The 22,438-nt window shown below is 36.4% G+C and overlaps 1 protein-coding gene across 1 annotated transcript in view; it reads left to right on the forward strand.

Annotated features, from left to right (window-relative positions):
• The window catches only part of LOC309684146 (pleckstrin homology domain-containing family A member 5-like), a 70,610-nt gene that overhangs the window by 39,725 nt on the left and 8,447 nt on the right, over window positions 1-22,438 (forward strand). The window contains exons 11-21 of the mRNA XM_082498173.1: window positions 2,841-2,921; window positions 8,750-8,812; window positions 9,949-10,029; window positions 10,164-10,313; window positions 11,708-11,809; window positions 12,955-13,066; window positions 13,319-13,365; window positions 14,278-14,466; window positions 15,037-15,154; window positions 19,288-19,403; window positions 20,732-20,941. Coding sequence (XP_082354299.1) covers window positions 2,841-2,921; window positions 8,750-8,812; window positions 9,949-10,029; window positions 10,164-10,313; window positions 11,708-11,809; window positions 12,955-13,066; window positions 13,319-13,365; window positions 14,278-14,466; window positions 15,037-15,154; window positions 19,288-19,403; window positions 20,732-20,941 — 1,269 coding nt within the window. The remainder of the gene's footprint in view (window positions 1-2,840; window positions 2,922-8,749; window positions 8,813-9,948; window positions 10,030-10,163; window positions 10,314-11,707; window positions 11,810-12,954; window positions 13,067-13,318; window positions 13,366-14,277; window positions 14,467-15,036; window positions 15,155-19,287; window positions 19,404-20,731; window positions 20,942-22,438) is intronic.

The raw sequence follows: 22,438 nt of genomic DNA on the forward strand, positions 1-22,438 counted from the left end.
TAGGGAGCTACTATTCCAGCTGATTGCTGCCACCAGAACAGCACACACTGAAATGTCATCTGTGTAGGGTTTTATCAAACACAGAAGAGAAATTAGGAAAAGGAAGGAAGAGAAAAATGTCAATTTTTACAGTTTATAACACAAGATGCCCTCTCAGATACCTGCTCATAAATAATGTAGCTATTCATATAGATCATATGTGTCAAGGAGGTGTTTCCCTCACTGTTTCCAACTGGAAAATGCTTTTATATATTACATCAGTAAATAGAAAAGAAAAGATGAAGCATCACTTTTGGGGAGAAAGAGTTACTTACTTAGAAGTAGAAAGTGATAAAGCCAAGACTGCTGGATTTGGTTTTACTGCTGTGTTGCTGTGTGGCATCAGGCAATTCCCACGTCAGTTTGCTTATGAAAATCTTAATTCCAATCTTTTTTGTCTTCTTTAATTGGATAGGCTCTATGACTAGAATACTGTTAGTGTTATACATAGGATCTAAAAGATGTCCTTTACTGTAAAAAATAATATTTTTTTTTTCTGAAGTGAGAGAAAATTAAGGCTTATTTCTGTCATGAAGAAGCAAATATTTTTCCTTGAGCTATTTATTCAATGTGAGTAGTGTCCAACTTCAGGTTCAGAGTAGCCTCACGGTAAGGCTTTAAGAGCACAAAATAGGTATCCTTTTCACCTTTTAGAGCGTGGGACTTGCCCTTGTGTCCCCCATAGCTCTGGCTTACTTTGCCAGTTCTTCAGTACGTGTTGCCTCATGTGCGCACTAGCTTTCATTAACAGAAGATTTGTGACAGATACACACTCCCTCAAGAACTTAACTTCTCGATAGTTAAATGTCTGTCTATTTTTTTGAAACATTGATTTCCTAAAAGGGGAAAAAAGCTTTCTCTTTCCACTGCTACAGAGGCTTTTTGGTTGGCATTACTTTACCAATAATCTGGGGTTTGATCTTTGTTCTATAAAGTCTTAGGACCTGGAGCTTTTCTGGAAATAACTAGCATTTGCAGACAGTGTTAGAGAAGCACGTTTAAGCATCAATGGCAGTAAAAATATTGGATGAAGTCCTATAAATCAAAGTTGGAGCTGGCTAGAGGACAAACCATTGCTTCAGAACATCTTTTGAGCAAATCCACTTTGCTGCTTTTCAAATCTGGATGAAAACAGTCTTTGAACAATTCCACAGAAATTAACTCTGGCGTTGTCTGTTATCAGTCAGAAAGGAAAAGTTTGAAATATTGTAAAAAAAGAATTAGCCAGAGAGCCTGAAGGTGTTGAAATCCTCCTAATAAAAATGCATCCAAAACAGTATACTCCTAATAAAATATTTCAGCCTCAGAGCCATTTTTTCTTTATAAATATTTCAGTTGGCTGTAGGTTGATTGCTTGGCTTTGGACCTTGCTGTTGGCCTTACTATTGAGATATCTTTTGGTGTCACCAGGTGCACCCACTCTCTGGCCAGAATTTTAATGTAAAGGGAGAACAACTTCTTCTGTCAGTTCTAGTTTTCTGTTTATGAATACTGTAGATGATGGAGCAAATGGGAGGAGTTGCTTGTTTGGGGTTTTTTCCTGCCTTGAACAGAGAGCATCATAAGCTTGCCTCCTTAAGATAAGGTACTCCTTATTGGATGATTAACTTGTTAGCTGATCAGACTTTACTACGTATTAAAAAAAAAAAAACAACAACAACAACAACAAAAAGGTCCTTTATCTATAACAAGAAAAACATTTCCCATAAGGAGAAAAAAAATACTTCTCCAAATGTACAGGTTAGGTTTTTTTCCTAAGTAGTTATGGGCAATACATTCCAAAAGGCATAAAAACCTCTGGCTTTCTGTTGCATTTCTATCTGTGAAACAAAACCTTGCCATGCAAATTCATGGTGAGTGCACATATATACACACACAAAGACAGAGTGAAAGATCATAAATATTCATACACACAGTTCCTTCCCGTGTAACCGTACTTGAAACAGGTATTGCTGAAGAGGTCCTAAAGTTTCCAACAAAAACAGGAGGGAGATTGTGCATTAAGTGACTTCTTGGTTTCTTTTGGAGAAGAAAACTATCTGTTTTCAAGATTTTTCCCTTACTGTTAGGAAAGTCTCCTTTTTAAAACCGAAAATCCCATACTATTTTCTGTGTTGCATACTTTTTTGAAATCCTAAATGTATGCAATTTTTGCTGTAATAATCAAAGGACCTGGTTTTGACATTTGCACACATATCAATAAGTATTAATCATTACAGAAAATGTCTGATCAGTTCCAAAATATTTTCACGCCCGTATATGGGGGTGGATAAACACAATGAGCAGTGATTCAGTGTTCCTAAGTATATAAATCAGTGCAGTATATAAAGGCATTTTGTGATACATGAATGCAAGTCTAAACCTTGTTTCAATATTCAGAGGCTGGGAATACTTACATCTTTTTAATGTACATTGAGTTATTAAATCTATAATTTAAAAGGTTTTCTGATAAAGGTTTGAGTGTTCCTATTGCATAATCTGATAATACTTTTCATTTCAATATCATGCAAAGCCGGACTTATTTTAAGCATTTTTATTTTTAAAAAGGGAGAGTGTTGGTGAATAAAAATTACATTGGTTTTGAGCATTTATGTATTTTTGCTACATTTGTTTGATATTATTAAACTTTTCAGATGTTGATATTACTGAATGATGGAATATATAAAAAGCATGGGATAAAATGTAATCTACTGCGTTATTAGAAAAAATTAAAGTAGAGGCTATATTTTACAGTGTCGTCTTTCAAATCTAGCCATGCTGTAAACTGATGTTTGCTGTATGCTCCTCCTGATTTGAAATAGATGAAAGAGAATGAACCTTTAATCACCATGGTTCACACTATGATTGAGAACTCGGCGCTAAGACCGCAACTGTACCAGCAAGTAAGGTCTTGGATAGTGAATGAAATTGCTTTATCATCTGCGAAAATTTTCCTTAGTGACAGTTTTGGTTGTTCCTCAGATTTATTCATAACATTGGTGTTTCTCTTATTTGCTTTGGAAAACCACGAGTCATCCATGCTTTATAAAATGCTGCAATATCGTTAGCATGGCTTTTGCTGCGTTTTTGTTGTTAAGTATTAAATGTACCCTTTTGAATAACTTTTTCTGTCTAGACGATTTAATTAGTTGATGTTTTATGCAGGTGTCCAGTAAATTCATGAAACTTTCAATAAGCTTCCAACATTTGTCTTAGCATGATTCTCTGCAATTAGTGTTCAAAGGTGCTTCTTTCTTTTGACCACTACAAAAGCATGTGAGTGGTGGTTACCTGGTCATTTCTGGCAATTTTGTTTTGTTCTAGGAAGTGGATTTACAAGTTTTTGTTTGCACCTACCAAGCCTTTAGCCACTGATGAAAGGAAGGATCAAAATTACTTTGATCTGGGGACTGTAAATCCAAAAGGCACTGTCTGTTCATAAAGTCACAGCAGACTTAACCGTGCACACTTACAGAGTATCTAGTGATGGTTGTAAAATGGTAAGATGGAAGAAGAATCAGAAATGTGAATGGAAATATTGTCCGTGAGTTGAGACCTGCGTTAACTTATGAGCATGGCCAATACGTATCTGTTGGCACTGCAGTGTCTTAGGGATACTGGGACTTAACTAAATACTTCCTGTCACATCAGGTAATATTTAAGAAGTTTCTAGCCTCAACTGCAACAAAGGTGATGTTCTTACTTAAATGACTATGATATTTTGCAGCAGATGAGGCGTGCGATTCCGGCTGCCAGTCAGACGGGAATATCTGACCAGTTACCTTACACTTGCTTTTATGCCCTTGTGACCCAAAATGACATATAAAGGTTGCATAGTTTGAAGAAAAGGAGACATTCTGCCATGTAAACCAGTCATTTATTAGTGATTAGTGCTTTGCCATGTTTCAAAAAAATGCTGCAGCTTAATTTCATGTTTCATTTTTTTGGAAGTCAACTCAGTGTTGTAGATTTGCTTGTGATCCAGAAAAGTTGCAAGAAAAATCTCAGCTTTCCAGAGGAAATTGGGTTGTGAGTGACTTTCAGGTTCATCCAATTTGTGCTCCTATGTGCAAGATAGGAGCTCTAACATGGAACCTGAAGGAACTATTTGGGAGAGGAATGGGCACATTAAGGTGTCCTCAAGCCCTAAGTGAAATTGGGTTTTGTTGTTTTGGTTTGGGTTTTGTTTTTTAAAGAAGCCTAGCTGTTATGGGGTTTTTTTCAAGCAAATCAATTTTCTGTAATAAGATTCGGTAAGACAAATTAGTTAACATACTTATAATGAACAGAGTAAAACTAGCTCAGCTTCTAATACTAATATTGACACATTTGAGGTATAGCTGTGCCTGGGCTAGTCAGCTCACTTATTTAGGGATACCGATAAATTTCAGAGTGCTGTCTTGACGAAGCTATGCTGTCAGCTAAGGTATCACTACACAGCACTGCCTTCACCTTGTAGACATACCTGCTGCTTCATATTTGACACTGAGTAAGCACTGGTTTTGACATTCTTGTCAAAGAAACAAGTGAACCTACCAGGTCATGAAGATTGAATAACCTTTTGTCGCTAGAGATGTGGTCTCTTCAGGTCAGAGTGTTTGCAACATGTTGGCAGGCTTGTGCAGAAGAACCCATGAATAAACTGGAGGATAGCAGCTTTCACGGATGAAGTTTCCTACACGAAATACTGCATGAACTGACTTCCAGGAAAGGATAAAAATACACTCAAAATTTCACTTCCTAAATAGTCTTCTAAACTTTTGTAATGCAAAATTAACCTGCTTAAAATTCTGGCAACTTATTTAAAGCTTAAACAACATATTTCTTTATTCAAATAAAAATAAATTGTTTTTATCAGTCATCTTTCCCACTGCTGTTTTAATGAAATGTAAGCAATTAGGAGAAGCCTCTGCGTAAGCGACTGAAACCTGTTTGTTGTCAAGATGATAAACTAGTTTCTGATGACTGTAACCATTCCTGTGGGTAGAGAAAAGGATCTTTCTTTGCTTCAGTTGATTCGGTTCAGTTTTATGACTGCGCTCATTTACAGTTAAGCAAAGGAAAGCAAGAAAAGCTTGTGTTTAATTAGAAATTAAGGTGTCTTTCTTCCTGTTTGTTTGTAATGGTTAACAGTTCTTTAGTAAAATAGCTAAAATAGGTACCATTTCAACTGTGTTATTTATAAAACATTTTTGTTCGTGATTTGCTACATCTTCACAGTTATTTAAATCAATTTGACTTACATCAGTCTGCTCTACAGACTGTACTGTAAATTTACAAGTATAAGCCAGGGCAATGATTCCGTATGTAGACAAGAGAAATAGAGGCATTTGACAGCCAGGACCCATTTCTACCTTGGGTTTTTTTGTTTCTTTCTAATACTAAGTAAGGTGTGTTAATCTTGTTTTCTAAAGCAGTACATGCTAATTTTAAAAAGTAGAATTATCCTCCATTCCTCTTATGTGTTTGAGTTTCCTAAAGGGGGAAAAAAGAAAATCTGAGTGCAACGAGCTAACATCCAGGTATTTGCTTGCATAATTGTTATTAATACATTAAAAACATATAAAAATAGTTAAAAACAGTTTTTGTTCCTATAAGGATAGGGAGACCTTGTTTATGGCATACTTCATCATCAGCATTAGTAGTAGTAGTAGCATTGTAGCAGCTGCATACATTTAAACTGTTATGCATGTTAGATTTTGAGATTTGTAGGTAGAAATATTTTTCAGGTTTTGTTGTGAACACAAGATGATTGTATTTGAGCTGAAAATCTTTTATTTCCAATTTGTATTTGAGATGTTACCTGTCGCATTATGCAAAATTAGACGAGAATCTTGCTTGCTGTAGGGTAAATGCCCATTTGCCCTGATTCATGATAGTAAGAAGTATTTTAAAAAAGAAAAAGAAAAAAAAAAAAGCCTCTTGGAAGTCTGACTTGAACCTCATCTCTCTACAAAATGTCCTCTATTGGCCTGTTTTAATTTCCTAAGTGCAGTATCTTGCAGTGATTCTTAGTGTGCTCTCAGGGTATGAAATTTCCTGCCATATATTTATTGAATCAAAATGGTTAGCAGAATCTGAAAATAGCTTATAATATCGACTGCTTAAATAGGTTTAACCCCCCATGTCTCAAGAGAGATTTGCTTCATCTCCATTTATTTGGGAAGAAATTTCCCTCTATGGGCATCTTATATTGTGTCCATTGTGGTGGATTTATCCGCTTCTGTGATTCATCTGGTACTGGCATTTGATGGAGATGGGGACTGTACAGTGGGACTGTAAAGTAGACAACAAATTATTTCTAATATAAGATGGAGGTTGAATTAAGGTCACTTTACCTTTTCACATGTAAGATACGCGTTTGGCCAAACTCTGCATGTGGAGTTTGCCTTTCAAAAATGATAAGTTCTGTTTGTAGGCATTCAGGGTGCTGCTCCTTAATGTTTGGGAGCTGTGCAGTGTATTTCGCCATGTTAAGAGGAATGGACTTTTTTATATTTAAGCAAATTAGGTAAATGCCGAGAAGTGTAGAAGTCAGCAGCGAGTCATGTCAGTGCTTCGGTAGGTGGCACTCTTTCTCTGCAATTACCGTCCTGGTAAAGTATTTCTAGGAACGATTTGGTGAGAGAGACGTTTGTTGAATGTGACATAAAATACATTTCGATAACTTGATCGTTGGAGCTCTTATAATGCATTTTCCAGGGTTATGAGATTGTTAACCTTGCTTGTAATGTGTAATTGCATTTTGTCTACTGCAATTCCTCTTGTAATTCCAGTAGGATGCAATAGCATTCTGCACTTTTTGCCTTAAGCTGATTTATAGATGTGCTGTGGAAAGAGGAGGTGCTGTTTTGTCAGAGATGGATTAAGTGTTTCGTACTATTTTTAGAGCTTTTGCGTTAAGTCTACGTAAAATGTTGCAGTAGAAATGTTGAAGTGGGTCTCCAGCAGTGCCTATTGTGGGAAACTGGTACTGCTGACAAAAGCAAGAAGCTGGCAGCAATTTTTAAAGTGTGATGGGATTTTAATAAGAAGAATTAGCACGTGTATAGTGTTCTTTGAAAAATGTGGTTTTGTTTTCTGAATACTTAAAATACATTCCTTTTAGGAGGTAGGCAGGGATAAGGATGCTGAATTGGCAAGCTATTTTAAACTTGGGTATAATTAAGGTTGAAATGCTGAAAAGAATAAATGTCTCTCTTTTTTTAAAAAAAAAAAGTGTAAAAAGTACTGGCTTGAAAAAATAACATTACATTTTTCTAGGCAAGCTGTATAAAATGCTGAGCAGTGTCTTAGGAAGTTGTATTCATCTAATAGGGGATAATCTTTCTTTTGTAAAGTCTATCTGTTGTGAAATATAACTAGGTTTTCTCTGTAAGCTAAAGACATTTGGCCATGTTTATGAGTTTTTTTAAAATATTTCCATTCCTCATTTTTCTCTCATTGTGATAAAATCAACAGTTAAAAAACACAACTCTACAATAGTAGGAGTTTAAATAGATGTCTTAATTTTTGTGACATTCATGAGGTGCAAAAGTGCTGTGGCTTTTTTCATATTCCAACATTCATATTCATAAAATGTCCATTTCAAAGAAAGTTATTTTGTGGTTTTAATACACTATACATACTTTTAAATTGTCACCAGGTGCATTTGCATGAGGTATGTGGACATAATGTCTTGAAATGAAACACTTAAGTGTGTTGAAGATTTACTGTATGTTTGGAATGCTTGTCTGATTAACCCTTCCCTAGTCCTTTTATTTATAAGTGTCCTTTAACATGGACTTGTGTTTTTATAGTCTTTCTCGCGCTATTAAGTCACAATGACCTAATTATGACAGATACATGAAAGGAGAGCATCTATGTTGGGACTCAGTGTACACATGTTTTTAATTAAGTAGAATATGAAGGTTGATAGCGTTATGCCAATAGTTGCTGTATCGGACAGTAAATAGTATGTAACAGTCCATTCTATAATGGGGAGCTACCTTTTTTCATGTAAAATATTTTTAAATCTTGTTACTGGTCAGTTCAGAGTCTTGAAAGAGTTAAGAATTTAATGTGATGAGCTGTATGAAAGTAGTTTGAGGATACCTCACACGCTGACTGGCATGAGGAGACAAGTTTGCCTAGGTCCAAAAATAAAATAGAAGGGCTTCCATTTATGGCATCTCTGTTGGAGGGGAGGGAATCCATATGGAAAAGTGGGCAGAAAGGTATTTGGTGACACAGGGCATATGTGCATATTTTGTAGACTTAGGTCACTCTGTTCTGATTTCAGGTTCACATCAGAATATCCTCCTTGTGAATACGCTTGACCTTAGTGGGCCTAGAATGGCTAATTCCAAATAGAATGAGCCCCTGTTTTTTAGAATGCACATAAGGAAGCGTATATAATGATGTATAACTTTGTCTAGGTGTACTCTGGCAGCTTCATCTTCCGACATAATCCATGTTTGATTGAGTTAGTTGTAACTGTGTTAGTTTAAAAATCCGGTTTGCGTTAGAAACAGCCTGTTAAGTTAATGCAACCTTCTGCTGACAGTCTGCCTGACATTCCATTTATTTATCTTCATTAATATATATTGGCTAGAAATACATTGTTTGATGTGCTATGTTTGACTTTAAAGCAAAAGCTGATTTCTGTATTAAAACTCTTAGGCTGAACAGTAGTTTCACCTTTTCATAGTCCAGTGAAGTTGTTTTATGGCAATATTATTCTTCCTTATAGTTAACACAAGAAGAATGTAGGGGTACACTATACAAATATAGAACTGAAGAGCTGGATATTGATGTAAGTCACTTGTATTTCTTCTTCCTTGGAAATGTTGGTATTTGTCTCTTTATTTTGATAATAATTTCCCCCTTGCCTTTTGGGTCTGAAATGCACTGCATATAGGTGATTACCCGCAGAAATTGCTTTGTGAAATTGAGGGGCATAAAATTCTTTTTGCAATAAGCTTCTAACTTGCAGGAAGTATTACATTTTAGGCTGAACTTTGAAGTGTTATATCTGTTCAAAGGTGAATTGCTTCTAGAAAGGAATTAATCATTTTAGAAGGAAAAAGCTCGGTAGTTGTAGTTCAGTTATGAAAGCGTGAGAGATGTCATTTCTCGGGAAATATGACCAATACTCCAAAACTAAAATTTGGCATGGGTAGTTGCCATTCAGAGTGTTGGGTTGCTAATTACTGAAGAAAAGGAGCTTGGTGTTTGAAGTCAGTTTTAAAATTGGTGGTGAAAAATACACACATACAGTCATATGGTATAGGCATACATACGCATGTCTAGTCATTCTTGCACAATGCAAACAAGAGTAGAGATACTGATTTAAGGGATGTTATTTTAAGAGTAAAAAAGAAAGCAGGCTTCCAGAGCAGCACAAAATGAACCGAAAAAGTTGTTCAAATAGAAATGTAAACTGGTTCAGAGTGGTTAGAGTGCACTGAACAGTTATTCGCTCAAACTGGAGCGGGAGTGGAACAGTTTCAGTCAAAGCTGAGCCTCAGTCGGAGGTGTACAGAGCAGAACGTGATGGTATTAGTCACTAACTATTAAAAACCTGAAATAAACCATGGGAAAGACTGTGAATGTATGCAATATTCTTTATAATGCTGGGGAATATGTAAATTAAAATGGTATTTAATACCTATTATTAAGTTGTAAAGATTTAGCTGTAGAATCATAAATTGCATGGTTTTGAGCCATGCTGTTTCAAGTTGTAATAACACTTATTTCATAGTATCTTAAGAGGGTTTATTAAGGTTAATTTGAAAATACAACACTGATAACTTCAGAGTTTTAGAATTCGTATTTTGTGATAATAAAATTTTATAGAGATTTTTGGAATGATTTGATCAAGTTATATTTTGATTGCTGAAGATGTTAAAAATGAAATGCTAATTGCGATCATTTTCTGTTGTATACCAGGCTAAACTTAGCCGTTTATGTGAACAAGATAAAGTTGTACAAGCACTGGAGGAGAAGCTTCAACAGCTACACAAGGAGAAAGTAGGACAATTGTATTTATTACCTAAAGTGGATGTTATTTTACATGCTTATTATCAGAACGTTGGTAACTGAAATAAAATGAAAATCAGCCCAATGATGCAGAACATTAAAAATAATTCTTTTTATTATAATAGTACACGCTTGAGCAAGCATTGCTATCAGCAAGTCAGGAGATAGAAATGAACGCAGATAATCCCACAGCCATACAAAATGTAGTCTTACAGAGAGATGACTTACAGAACGGACTACTTAGCACTTGTCGAGAAGTATCGCGAGCTACTGCAGTAAGTAATACGTTCTTGCCAGTAAAACTCAATGAAGTGTTAAGCGGTTATCTTCATGTTCATGTTCTTAATTGGGTTGTCTTTGCTTATTTTTCATTACGTTCCAACAAAATTCAGTTGTCTTTTACTTGCTTGTATTTTTGTCAAAGGCAGCTGGAGAGGGATTTTTTCAGCATATTCATTGAGTAGTCTTTATTTAATTTTTTTTTTTTTGGCCAGGAATGAGTGCATGCTGATTTTAACTGGTGCAGTAATTTTCATCTTTATAATATGAAAAATTGATTACAGAAGAAGTAAATAATGCAAGTAAGCTATTTTACGTGATGGAAAAATAGTAGCAAGCACAAGCTTTATCAGATATCTGATCAGATAGGTGACTTTAAGCAAAAGCAGCTGCAGGATGAAAAGAAGAAAAGATTATACTGTCATGGTCTCTCTTAACAGAGGGCCATTATATTTAAAAGATCTTTCAAGTTATGCACTTTCAAAAACCTTAAAAAAAAAAAAAAAGTAAGGGAATTGCTGTTTACTGTCCTTTTCCATTTCGTGATGGTTTCTACACTGAAATGACAGAGCAAAGACTCTTTTTTGCCTATTACATATATATCCAAAAAGGTATTTCAGTGTCAAATTCCAGTGATTTGCTGTGGTGAAATTGAAGTAGGCCCTGAAGTACTGATTTTAGTCCGAACGTTAGACTGTGTTGTAAAAGGAATTGGTTGGACAAGGAAAAGGGAATCAGGGGAAAGGAAATCCTCAAGATATACTTTCCCTCATTAACTTTTTAATCTATGCTAAATTGAGTAAATTGCTTCATGTAGGCTTAAAAAGGGAGATGGAAGAGCTGACCTCAAAGAAGATTTTCTTTCTGCACCTTCTCCCTTCTGGTGTTTGTCGTTTCGCATATGTAAAATAATGCTGCATTAGCAGGCCTGGGGCATTCGCTGGTAACCTTACAGGCAGGGTTGGATGACTTACATTTGTCTTGTATAATACATGGCATGTGCACGCACGTGCTGTGCACTCCCACGTATGTATTCTGTGTGATAAAAGAGACAAATTTACATCCATTTCTGGGGGTTTTCTGCCTCAGTGGAAGGACAGCTTAAGACATGCATGCCTGCTGACTGTAAAGACATATTCTGAAGATTCTGCCCTTGCCTTTTTTGTTTGTAAAAAGACAGAATGCAGTTTGTTTGAATTCCATTCAGTATCATTAGAAAATCAAAAAGCTGTTTAAACATTGTATTCTCTAAAATACTTACTTATTGCTGATACCTATTTATGCATTACTTCTGAAGTTTCATGCCACTGAATAAAGAAAAATAAACATACTTTTTTTTTTTTTTACTTGAATCTGCACCTGTAATTCTTTGCTTTCGTTATATACTCAGGAACTGGAAAGAGCTTGGAGAGAATATGATAAATTGGAGTATGATGTAACTGTAACAAGGAACCATATGCAGGAGCAACTCGATCGGCTTGGAGAAATTCAGGTGTGGCATAGGTCTTAAAGTACATCTAAGTCACTCATTTTCTATGATTTTGTTTAAAAACTACGCAAATGAACAAAGGGAGTCATACGGTGCATTAACGTACAAAGTACAAAAAGAAATTGAAAGTTTGTAAGTTCTGAGGAGGTCTTCAGCTTTTCCTATGTTTTTTTTTTTCTCTTTGAAGCTACAGCACTGGTTGTCCTGTGTCTGGAAGCTGCCTCTTTCTGTTTCAGTGACGGTGTCCTAAACAGGGTAGTTTTCTCAGATCTTAATTGCTATGACAGTCCTACTAAATATTCGCACAAATCCTTCCGTTTAACTGAATATTTTAAAATGTAATTAAATCATTCTTTCAAAATAAATTATAGCAAAAAATATTCTAAGCGTTGCTTCAGGTCTTACATATGAAGAGTTTTGAGGTGTATCTTACTAGCTCGCTGTGCTTGGGGAGGGTGGGACAGTTAGTATAAGTTCTGAATTTCTAAAGAGATCTTTCTGTGAGAGAGAGAGAGAGAGAGAGACACGCACACACACATATATACATATGCATACATATGCATACATAATCTGCAATAGGCAGATGGGTGTGGTCCATGCTGGGAGGCATTAAAGGCTGTTTGCTCCAGGGATTGATTTTCTATGCAGCTATAAAAGGGAGATTACAAGGAAGCCCAAGAGCTGAGAAATTTGTGTGATGCAGTCCAAAGCATACGCGCCTGTGAATGCAAATAGGCCCACAGTTTGTGTGCCAGTATGCAAACACCATGGTCATCTCCACCTATTTTAGGGTTGGAACTGGTGATTCTTTTTCTCTTGTTGCATGTTGGTCTCCTGTGCAAAGCTTGCTTGGATTTTCTTTGGAGGCAGTAGATACAATTCTATTCTTAAGTGGAGTTTGAACTAGCAAATTGCTGTCAAAATAATTGAAGCATTATTAAATTACTTAATCTTACACTTTTTTTTCTGACAATATTTCAATGTTGCATTTTTATGGGAAAAAAAGAGTGTCTGTTATTACTGCATTTTATTTTCCTTTGGGAAACGATGTGCAGTGTAGTCTAAAGAAAGAAAAAGGTTTTCTGTTTTTTTTCTGCTTGCGATGTATTCTAATTTATCGCCTATATACACTGTTTATTTACTGGCAGACTGAGTCAGCAGGGATACAGCGTGCTCAGCTTCAGAAGGAACTGTGGAGAATTCAAGATGTCATGGAGGGTTTAAGTAAACATAAACAGCAAAGAAGCTCTTCAGAGGCAGGTAAACCATCGTTTTTATCTTTTAGGAAGTGAGATGGGATCACATATGGGATCATACCCATTTTTAAAGGATCAGTTGCTTCTGTATGTTTGAAAAAATGGTACAATTGCTGAAAAAAGAAGAAAGCAATCATCTTTTTTAAGTTGATGCTTTGTGTATTTGTTTGATAGCAACAGGTTATAGTTCCTATTTTAAAAACTATTTATTGACAACAATTTTTCTCTTTCTTTCTATGCCTTTCCCCCCCAATAGGTATCATGGGATCAAGGACATTTTCAGCTATTAAATATAAAAATGAGGTATGGTTTTAGTATATTTACCATTTTAGCATCACTGAATTTGTAATCAAATTTCTGATAAAAATGAGCATTATTATAATTGTTTTAAAGATGTCTGAAGTAGGTATTCAGTATGTTTCTGTGAAAATGTTGCTTTATGAATTAGTTTCAAAGACTGGATGTCTCCACTAGTAATTCTAACACTTTCATTTGTTCTGTGTCTTTATATTCTCACCAGTATGTTTCTCTTCTCCATTTCTCACCTTTTCCTCTCCCTAGACTCTTACCCAAGAAATATAAACCCTGATTTATGGATTTGTTTTCTACCCACCACACTTTTCATGGGAAGAAATACATTGCTTTATATGTCTAGTCACATATTGAGCCTGGTTCTCAGATGGCCAGAGCACCCACAAGAACAGCTGAAACTGTGGGAGCTCCCAAATGTTTAATTCCTCTGAAAATCTGGCTAGAAGTTACAGTTTTAAAGGGACATTGTCATGGTTGTCTAAAGTTCATGCAATATACATCCGGCTTACAGAACTTTTATAAAGTCTAATTTATATACAAATCTTTAAAAAGATACTGAATTTAATTTTTAAAAGGATGATTCAGAGAGTTCATACATGTCTAACAGAAAGTGCAGGTGTTAGAATTGAAAATCTTGATCAGCTGAATAATGAAACTATTGAAGTATCTCATCCTAGGTAGTAGTAATAAAATAAAAAGCAAACAAACAAACAAAAAAAAAAAACAAAGAAACCCAAAGAAAATAAAGCTGTCTTGGCCTTTTTTTATTTTAGTGTGACATTGTCCCTTTAATTCCAAAATCTATAGCTGGTGTAGCTATGGTAATATATTTTTCTTTTTAAGTTATAAATAATTGTAACAGGTGTGCACATCTAAATAAGGTGACTATTCTACAATCTTTAGGAAGAGGAAGTAGTCCCACCTCGTCCTCCACTCCCTCGGTCCTATGACTTTACAGAGCATCCTCCCATAATCCCCCCTCTGCCCAGTGATAGCAGCTCCTTGCTCTGTTATAGCAGGGGCCCTGTACATCTGCCAGAAGAAAAGAAGATTCACCAAGTTCAAGGATATCAGAGAAATGGCTCTTACTGTGTAAGTGGCTTAAACTGCCACATTGTTCTTGAAGCATCCCACTTCCTTTGCACAGTCACAATTTTTATTTTGTCATCTGGCTACTTTTGTGTGATGTTTTTACTTTTGGGTACTTAGTTTTATTTATAGCTCCATCATTGGCTCTTCACATTTGCCTGTCACATACTCTGTGCATATATAAAATGTCTTAAGACTTAAATGCCTGCACCTGAGTAAATTTCAGAAAGTTAAATTCTTCTGCTCACAAGTTCTTAAAAAACCCTAGGCTCAAAATCAGGTTTTGCTGAAGCCTTAGACAAATTTGTTTCCTGAAGATCATTTAAAAGAAAAAAAAAAAAAAAAAACAACCTCCACATTTTTATGGCAATTTTTTTCTGTAATTCCTGAAAGTCTGCAAATGTTTTTACTCAAATTAACTACAAAGAAATACTGCTGCAATAGCACTTGAACAATGACACATTGTCTTAAAGTGAGAGCAGAGTCATCACAAAATAACTGTTTTGAGTCTTAAGACATAAATGCTTGTACAAAAATGCCTGTTTATTTACCTCATAACTTGTTGTTCCTCAGGGTCCTGATTATAGGCTTTATAAGAGTGAACCGGAGTTAACTACAGTAGCAGAAGTGGATGAGTCTAATGGCGAAGAAAAAACAGAACAAATTTCAGAATCAGAATCTTCAGCTAAAGGTTTGTCCCCAGGCACTGTGTTTACAACCTTTCAGCCTTTTTCACAAAGCTTTAACTGTTACAGAAGGTATCTCATCCTTCGTATTTTTGTAGCCTGCTCATTTCTTAATGTGATGAAGCAGCTTCCATGATAAAATAATGATTTAATTATATGACGAGAAAGATTTCAGTCAATTATACTGCAGAAAAATCAAACATTACACTCACCAACAACCCTGAAATCCTTATTGACACCATGTCTAATCACATCACTCACATTCCCCACACACCATTCCCTTGAACAATTACCCATTTTATGTTCTTGCCCTTGAACAATTATTCAGTTTTTGAATCAAGCTCCCGATGTTGTGTCACTGGAACGTCCAAAAAGGCAGCACCACAGAATTTTCAGGCTCTCATAAGGCAGGGAAACAATGTCTTTTTCTTTTTTTAATCTTGTAATTGTTGAATTGCCTTCTGTCCTCTGATATAATAGGAATAATGATCATGACCTTGGAGTGTACAGACAATAAAGGTCTTTGCAATTGCTAAATGCTTTAGATTCTTCTCTTCATCTAGCTTCCATAAAAGCTGCTAATTGCTTGGTAGAGTCTTTTACCAGGAAGTGCTTCTCAATTCTGTTTGTTAAAACACACAGAATAGTTTGTTAAAGGTGACTTCAGGAAAAGCAGTTTGAGCACCTCCCAAAAACCATGTTAAGAGCTTTTAGAAAAAGTAACTAAACTTATCCATTTTTTTACCGTAACGGTTGATGTTTCCAGTGCCAGCAAGATTCACTGCCTTCTGTTCCAGTAGTGTGACTAAGCACGTGTGTAGCAGGCTGGTGCAATAGTACCAGAATTTGACCAAGAACTATGATCGTATAAGGATATCATGGTAGAATGGCAATGGAGGTTTTTAAAACTGAGGTTACAATACAGTTTGGGTGTAAACAATGTGAATGGCCCTATGATATAATTAAGCTTGTGCTTACCAGACAATTAGTCAATTCATAGAATCATAGAATGATAGAATGGTTTAGGTTGGAGGGGACCTTGAAGATCATCGAGTTCCAGCCCCCCTGCCATAGGGGCTGGTCTAGTGGGGCCCTCCCACTAGACCAGGTTGCCCAAGGCCACAGCCTAGCCTTGAACACCTCCAGGGATGGGGCATCCACAACTTCCCTGGGCAGCCTGTTCCAGTGCCTCACCAGCCTCACAGTGAAAAATTTCTCCTATGGTATTTGCTGAAGTATTATGTTCACTTAAGATAAATATTTAATATCTTTTAACTTGGTGGTGAAAAGTGCAAGGTTTACTTGACATTTCCTAGCCATCAGCCACCTAAATTAAGGTATTTGCCTTTCTCACAACATACCTAGGGTTTTTTGACCTGTGGTGTTCCAGATTGCTTATAGTAATTTATGGCAAGAGGGAAAGTAATTGTCAAGACGATGTAAGAAAGCCGGCTGCTGATTGTACAAAGCAAACCAATACTTTTTGAGCACCCCAATCTGCTTTCTCTCTTCTTTTGTGAAGGCAGAAGTAGTTTTATTATGTCCTTTTGTAGAAAAATGGTTCTCAGTAAGAGAAGGCAATAACGCAAGTTTTTCTAATATAAAATAATATTTGGGGATGGGGGAGAGGATAGTTGCTGTGGTAGCAAGCAGCAAGAGGCTTTTTATCTTCTTAAAAAACAGTGTGAAGTGAGTTTATCATAGCTCTGTTTTATCATCTGATCCACGCTTTTGAGCATGTGAATTTTTTAACGGGTACTTCCTGTTTTATATATTCACTTACAATAACAATCCCCATACAGTAGGAAAAATATAACCATTCCTGTTTTTTTCTTATAGTGCTTATGCCATTACAAGTATATGCTGTTTCAACAAACATTTTTATACCATTCTGTCTTAACAGTTTGTAAGCTGAAAAGGAAACAATCTCAAAGGCAGCTCATCTCTGCTATTTTTCTTCCTTGCTGTTTTAAGAAGTCATACTTAAATAACGTTTTCCTATTGAGGGTTTATTTAATTAAAAAAAATTAATTAAATTTTTAAAAATTAATTTTTTTTATAGTTCATTGTGCACAGTCCTGTACTAGACACTTCTTGTGTTTCTTCTGTCAGCCATTTCCCTCTCTTTTCAAATGTCAACAATCAAAGAGAAACATTATAATAGGACTGTGTTAAGTAAACCTTACAGCTATCTGCAAGCGAAGGAATATTTATGACCTGAGTGGTACATAAAGTTGATACAAAAGGAAAATGGACTTCTACTGCGTTTTACCCTTTTTACGTCTGAAGGAGACTCAGACTTTTGCTTTATAGTTTTTGTTTTGAATGATGGACTTGGCATTCAAATACCTCCAGAATATTTTGTCAGCCTATCAAACAATTTGGAGAAAGAGTTGAGCCTTCACCGAGTCAATATATCTCCTGAAATCTGTGCAACTTCAGGAAAAACAAGGTTATCAAAGATGACATTATATCTATTTTTAGGCAAAATCAGTGAGGAAACAATATTTTTAGTAGTTTGAGTTCCTGTATGTATCAAGAAGCAAAAATGAAGCGTGCTTTATTTAATTATGTCTGTATATTTTGATAAGTTTTAACTTACTTCAGTTTTCTACCAGCTTAATTTTGGCAGGACTTGTCTAAGTAGAAAAACTAGTGGTGGATACTGTTAGGAGAGCCTCAACATAGCGGACATCAGGACACAGAATATCCTCAGCTCCTGACCAGACAGAGCCTGGCTGCTGCTGCGGTTCCCTGTCCCTAAGCACAGTGAGCAGCAAGGCTGAGGACATAGTCCCGCTGTGCACAAACGAAGCCACAGCTGACCACAGCAGATAGTGCCGACAGGTTTGAGACCAGTGCCGTTACAGGGACCGCATAAACCAACACCACCACTCACATGAAAGTGAAGCAATACAAATAGCATGATCCAGTTCTCACTTGCCAGCTAACCGGGCTCAAAGCTTGCTAGCTGATCTCGTACACGTAGAGACATGAGCATACGTGTGTGCGCGCACACACACAAATGAATCCATAAAAGAGCTGACCAGACCTATGGTATCTCCATTAGTCAACTGTCTGTACCTCTGGCCTCTCCAGTGTCTGAGTCCTAGACCTAAGGTCTCTTGGACAGCTGGCTCTCACACCTTGTATTCTGCTTGCCACCTAGTCTTTGTCTTAAGTTTGTCAGCATCTCACAGACAAAAGGACACCTGGTAGCAGGTCCGGACTTACGGTCCCTCTGGTAGCCAACCCACAGACCCACAGTCTTTCCTGTCTTTGTCCCCCAGACCTACATATGATCCCTCTGTAGCTCTCTTACTGGCAAGCTAGCCTGGCTTGAAGGTCACTAGCGTCTGTCATGCTCTCATACGCAGAAGGGAAAGCATACTTACATGGAAAATACTTAAGAATAAAGTTTAATAAGAAGATAAGACAGACTGCAATGCTAAGGCATTGGCTTGGTCAGACAGGCGCACTGACAAACGGCTTCTTTATACAAAGCTCACCCTTTATATTCCCCCTCCTCTCCATTATTCCATGCCTGTTTTTTTCCATCCGCCTTGCCCCATCCCTTTTGCAGCTTTTGTTTCCTCCCAAATAAACAACCCAAGCATGATTACTTTTTGTCCCACTTGTGCTGAATTTTGTATCTTTGACACCATTACCTAGGTGAGCTTGGCTTTAAGTGGTAGCACCGATGTGGTTACCTACACGCCCTGCTGGCCTTGCAAACTCTGGGCCACAGAAAGTTCTCAGTACTGCCATCCGATTGTTGGTGAAATTTGGCTATCTTTCACATATTTCCCCTTAACCATCTGTGAAATCTGGCCATTCCACACAGTGCTACCTAACTTGTGTCTGTTTCTCACAGACAAAATGTGTACGTTTATATTTTTATGTATGTCCAGCAATTTCTCCTGCTATGTGCAGTAGTTTCCCTTGTGGAAAGTCATCTGCCTGCGTACCTTAACAGACGTGATAGTTTGGCATTAAGATCCCTTTTATGGAGCTTAATGCCAACTAGTCTTTTGAAGACTAGTTTCCAAGTCTGACAACGTGTATTTTCTCGAAAACAATAAAGTGTTTTGGCAATGTTTTATATAGCACTTAAGTATATTGCTTTACTGTTTTGCAGGCTCACATTTTCCTGTGGGAGTGGTACCACCCAGAACCAAATCACCAACACCAGAGTCTTCAACAATAGCATCTTATGTCACTTTGAGGAAGAATAAGAAGATAGATCTAAGAACGGTACTTTAAAAAAACCTTTGAGAACTGATGGATAGCGATGTGTTCATTTCTGTGTAATGTCTGTAGTCACTTCAAAAGTTGGAGTTATCTTTTTAATTTTCTTTACAAAAAAAATCACGGTTATAAAAATATAATATACTAAGTTAATGGAGACAACTGTAGAAAGAATGACAAAATTATAAAGTTTGTGTATGTTAAACTGCACAGAGACACTTAAACTGGGCAAGAGTTAAATGGTAATGATAAATCGATTAAGCTACCGAAGTTCAGGTTTGAGTTGAAAGGACATGAAGTATCTTAGGTTAAAACTTTGAAGGAATTGTTTTTGGCTTCTGGGGCAATTTAACAGCCCTTGTATAACAAACACTGGCTGTTATTTATTTCATTACTACAATGATTTGGAAAGTACCTAAAGCAGCCAGAAAATAAGAATACAGTAGGCAATATGTGGGTAATAAGCCTGGAATTTCAGATTAGAGAGTCCTGTAGTGTCTGGGTTGAAGACAGATGTTTACACGTAGTTCATGCAAAAGGGAAGAAAACTTTTGCCATAGTTACAGCATGAAAGCATGAAGAGAAGAGAAATTGTAGGAGGAATGGGAGAGGAGAGAGAAACTCTCAGGATGTTGACCAGAGAAACAATACCACTTTTCAGAAGTGAAATCAGTTACTGTGACTGTACTGAATGCAGCTGGTTAGCCCAAAGTAAATTTTTTTCTGTTATGCAATGCAAAGTACAGATCCATCTGAAAATCAGTGAACTTCAAGTAGTTAAAGTAGTTAAAGTGATTGTTGTTATTTTGGGAATAATATAATTCTTAGAATTACAGATTTTAAGTGGTGATAATTTCAGGTTTCAGCCTGTGCTTGGTGTTAAATGATGTCCAGCTGTAGTTTTTCTTGAAATAAAGAGGCAGAAATCACTGTTAGATCAACGGGTATAAATGTCCTGGATCATTAAATTTTGATTATGTTTCTGTCTCAGTCAAGTAACTTGTGTTTGCCTGTCATTTAACGTCTGGTAAATTGTTACAGCTTGATAGGATGGCTTTAAGAGAGCACCTACCCATTCTCTTAATGTTTATCATTGATGGTGGTAATGTCACTGTTTAAAAAAGCAAATTATTCTTTCCTTTTCTTCCTTTTATTTTGAATTGCGGTGTTCATTTATTAATAATTGATTCTTGTACTTTCTTGACATATATGAGATCTTTACTTGACCACAATTTTTCTGCTTTTTAGTAAATCATTAGGTGATCTTTTCTGATAAGCTAAACAGTTTAGAATCTTGCTTTTTTAAAACAAATATATATATTCTTCCATTTAAGGAAAGACCAAGAAGTGCAGTGGAGCAGCTGTGTCTTGCAGAAAGCACACGGCCTCGAATGACTGTGGAGGAACAGATGGAAAGAATAAAGAGACACCAACAAGCTTGCCTGAGAGAGAAGAGAAAAGGACTCAATATTATTGGTGTTTCAGATCAATCTCCTTCACAGAGTCTGTCATTTGTCAGAGATAATCTATTCAAATTGGCACAGGTGGGTCCCACGTTATTTAAAAACTTTGATGTGTCCAGTTAAAAAAACCAAAAAAGTTACAAAATTGTTCCAAACTCACATGGTAGTCTAGGTGCCTATTTGAGACTGTTTGTGTAGAGTAACAGTTGCAATTCTTTGTTTTCTCCCTTCCCCTTGTGTCTGGCAATCTTCATGCTTACACCTAATGCTAGTAGAACTCACTTCTTTGTCTTTTTGGAAAATAAATAGTTCAAATCTACATATGTTTGATTATGCATCGTGATGTTTGTTAACAGGGTTTTTTGTGTCAAACTGAGCAAACAACATGAGATTGCAAGCTTTGTGACTAAAAGTAGTGTCAGGGAGAATCATGAGTCTGTCGATGTATAAATTATGAAGATTTTTCTGCCATGTAATATATTCAAACATCTGTAACATTTTTAGGTAGGAATGTATATTAATGATGATAGCTCTTAACTGGTGCTCTTCTGCTGTGGTTTTTGAGCCCATGAATACATAAAAGTAGAACCCTCACTTTTGCTTTCACTCATTCTTAAACAGTTAAGGCAAAGAAATGAGTTTATTAAATGGTTGAGTGGGCATAGAGGAGGAAGATATAACTGCTTGTCATTAACCAGAAAATACTATCCTGAATATACATCTAAAAAAAACCAAAGAAACCCAAACCAACCCAAAATCCAATTAGCAAACAAAAGATGCCACATCACTTCAGGACAAAAAAAATCAAATAGATTCAGGGTAGTGGATGTTAGACAGCCTACTACTTTCTAACTGCTAAGAATTAGTTTTCTTAACTTAATGGAGTTATCTTTTTTTTTTTTTTTTTAAATCTTCTGGCATATTTATTTCTTCAGACCACACTGGGTTTTGGGTTTTTTTTTTGTTTTTACACTGATGTGGAAATGCCTTCTTTTATGTTTTGTACCCATTTTAACATCTGATTTTCCAAAACCAGACTAAATGCATTGCACTGTTAAGAAGTTACATATTTCCAAATAAGTTTTAGGCTTAGTAGGTTTGGGTTTTTTTCCCTCTGAGCATGCTAAACTGCCTTCAGAGGTATGCAAAAGTTACTTTTCCATCAACAACACTGGTTCCCCACAAGACACTGAATTCAAGTTTTGCCTTTGCATTTGAGCATTTGTATTTGGGATGATATCATGAATGCTATATCCGAAAGGGGCTCCTACAAATATTTTTGTGATTAACACTGCCTTTCTCAAGAAGAGGACGTGCAAAGCAAAGCTTTGCAGGTGTTTCTCTTTGTAGTTTTTGCAGAGGTGTTTTTGCAGAGGTGTTTGAGCTTTACCGCTTTCCTGTGGTATAATTTCCTACCTCAAGGTGAGGAAACTGCAGTCATGTACGTGTCATACCTGGTTAGCCGGCGCCTTGGGAGCAGAGTAGGGGAAGTGGCCGAATCCTCCTTGCCAGCCCTCCTTGCTATACAGAACTCAAAAGAATTTCGTTCGTGTCAACATGTTCTTCAGTCTTCTGTGT

Source organism: Vanellus vanellus, assembly GCF_965231255.1.
Source record: "Vanellus vanellus genome assembly, chromosome: 1".
Classification (NCBI taxonomy): domain Eukaryota; kingdom Metazoa; phylum Chordata; class Aves; order Charadriiformes; family Charadriidae; genus Vanellus; species Vanellus vanellus.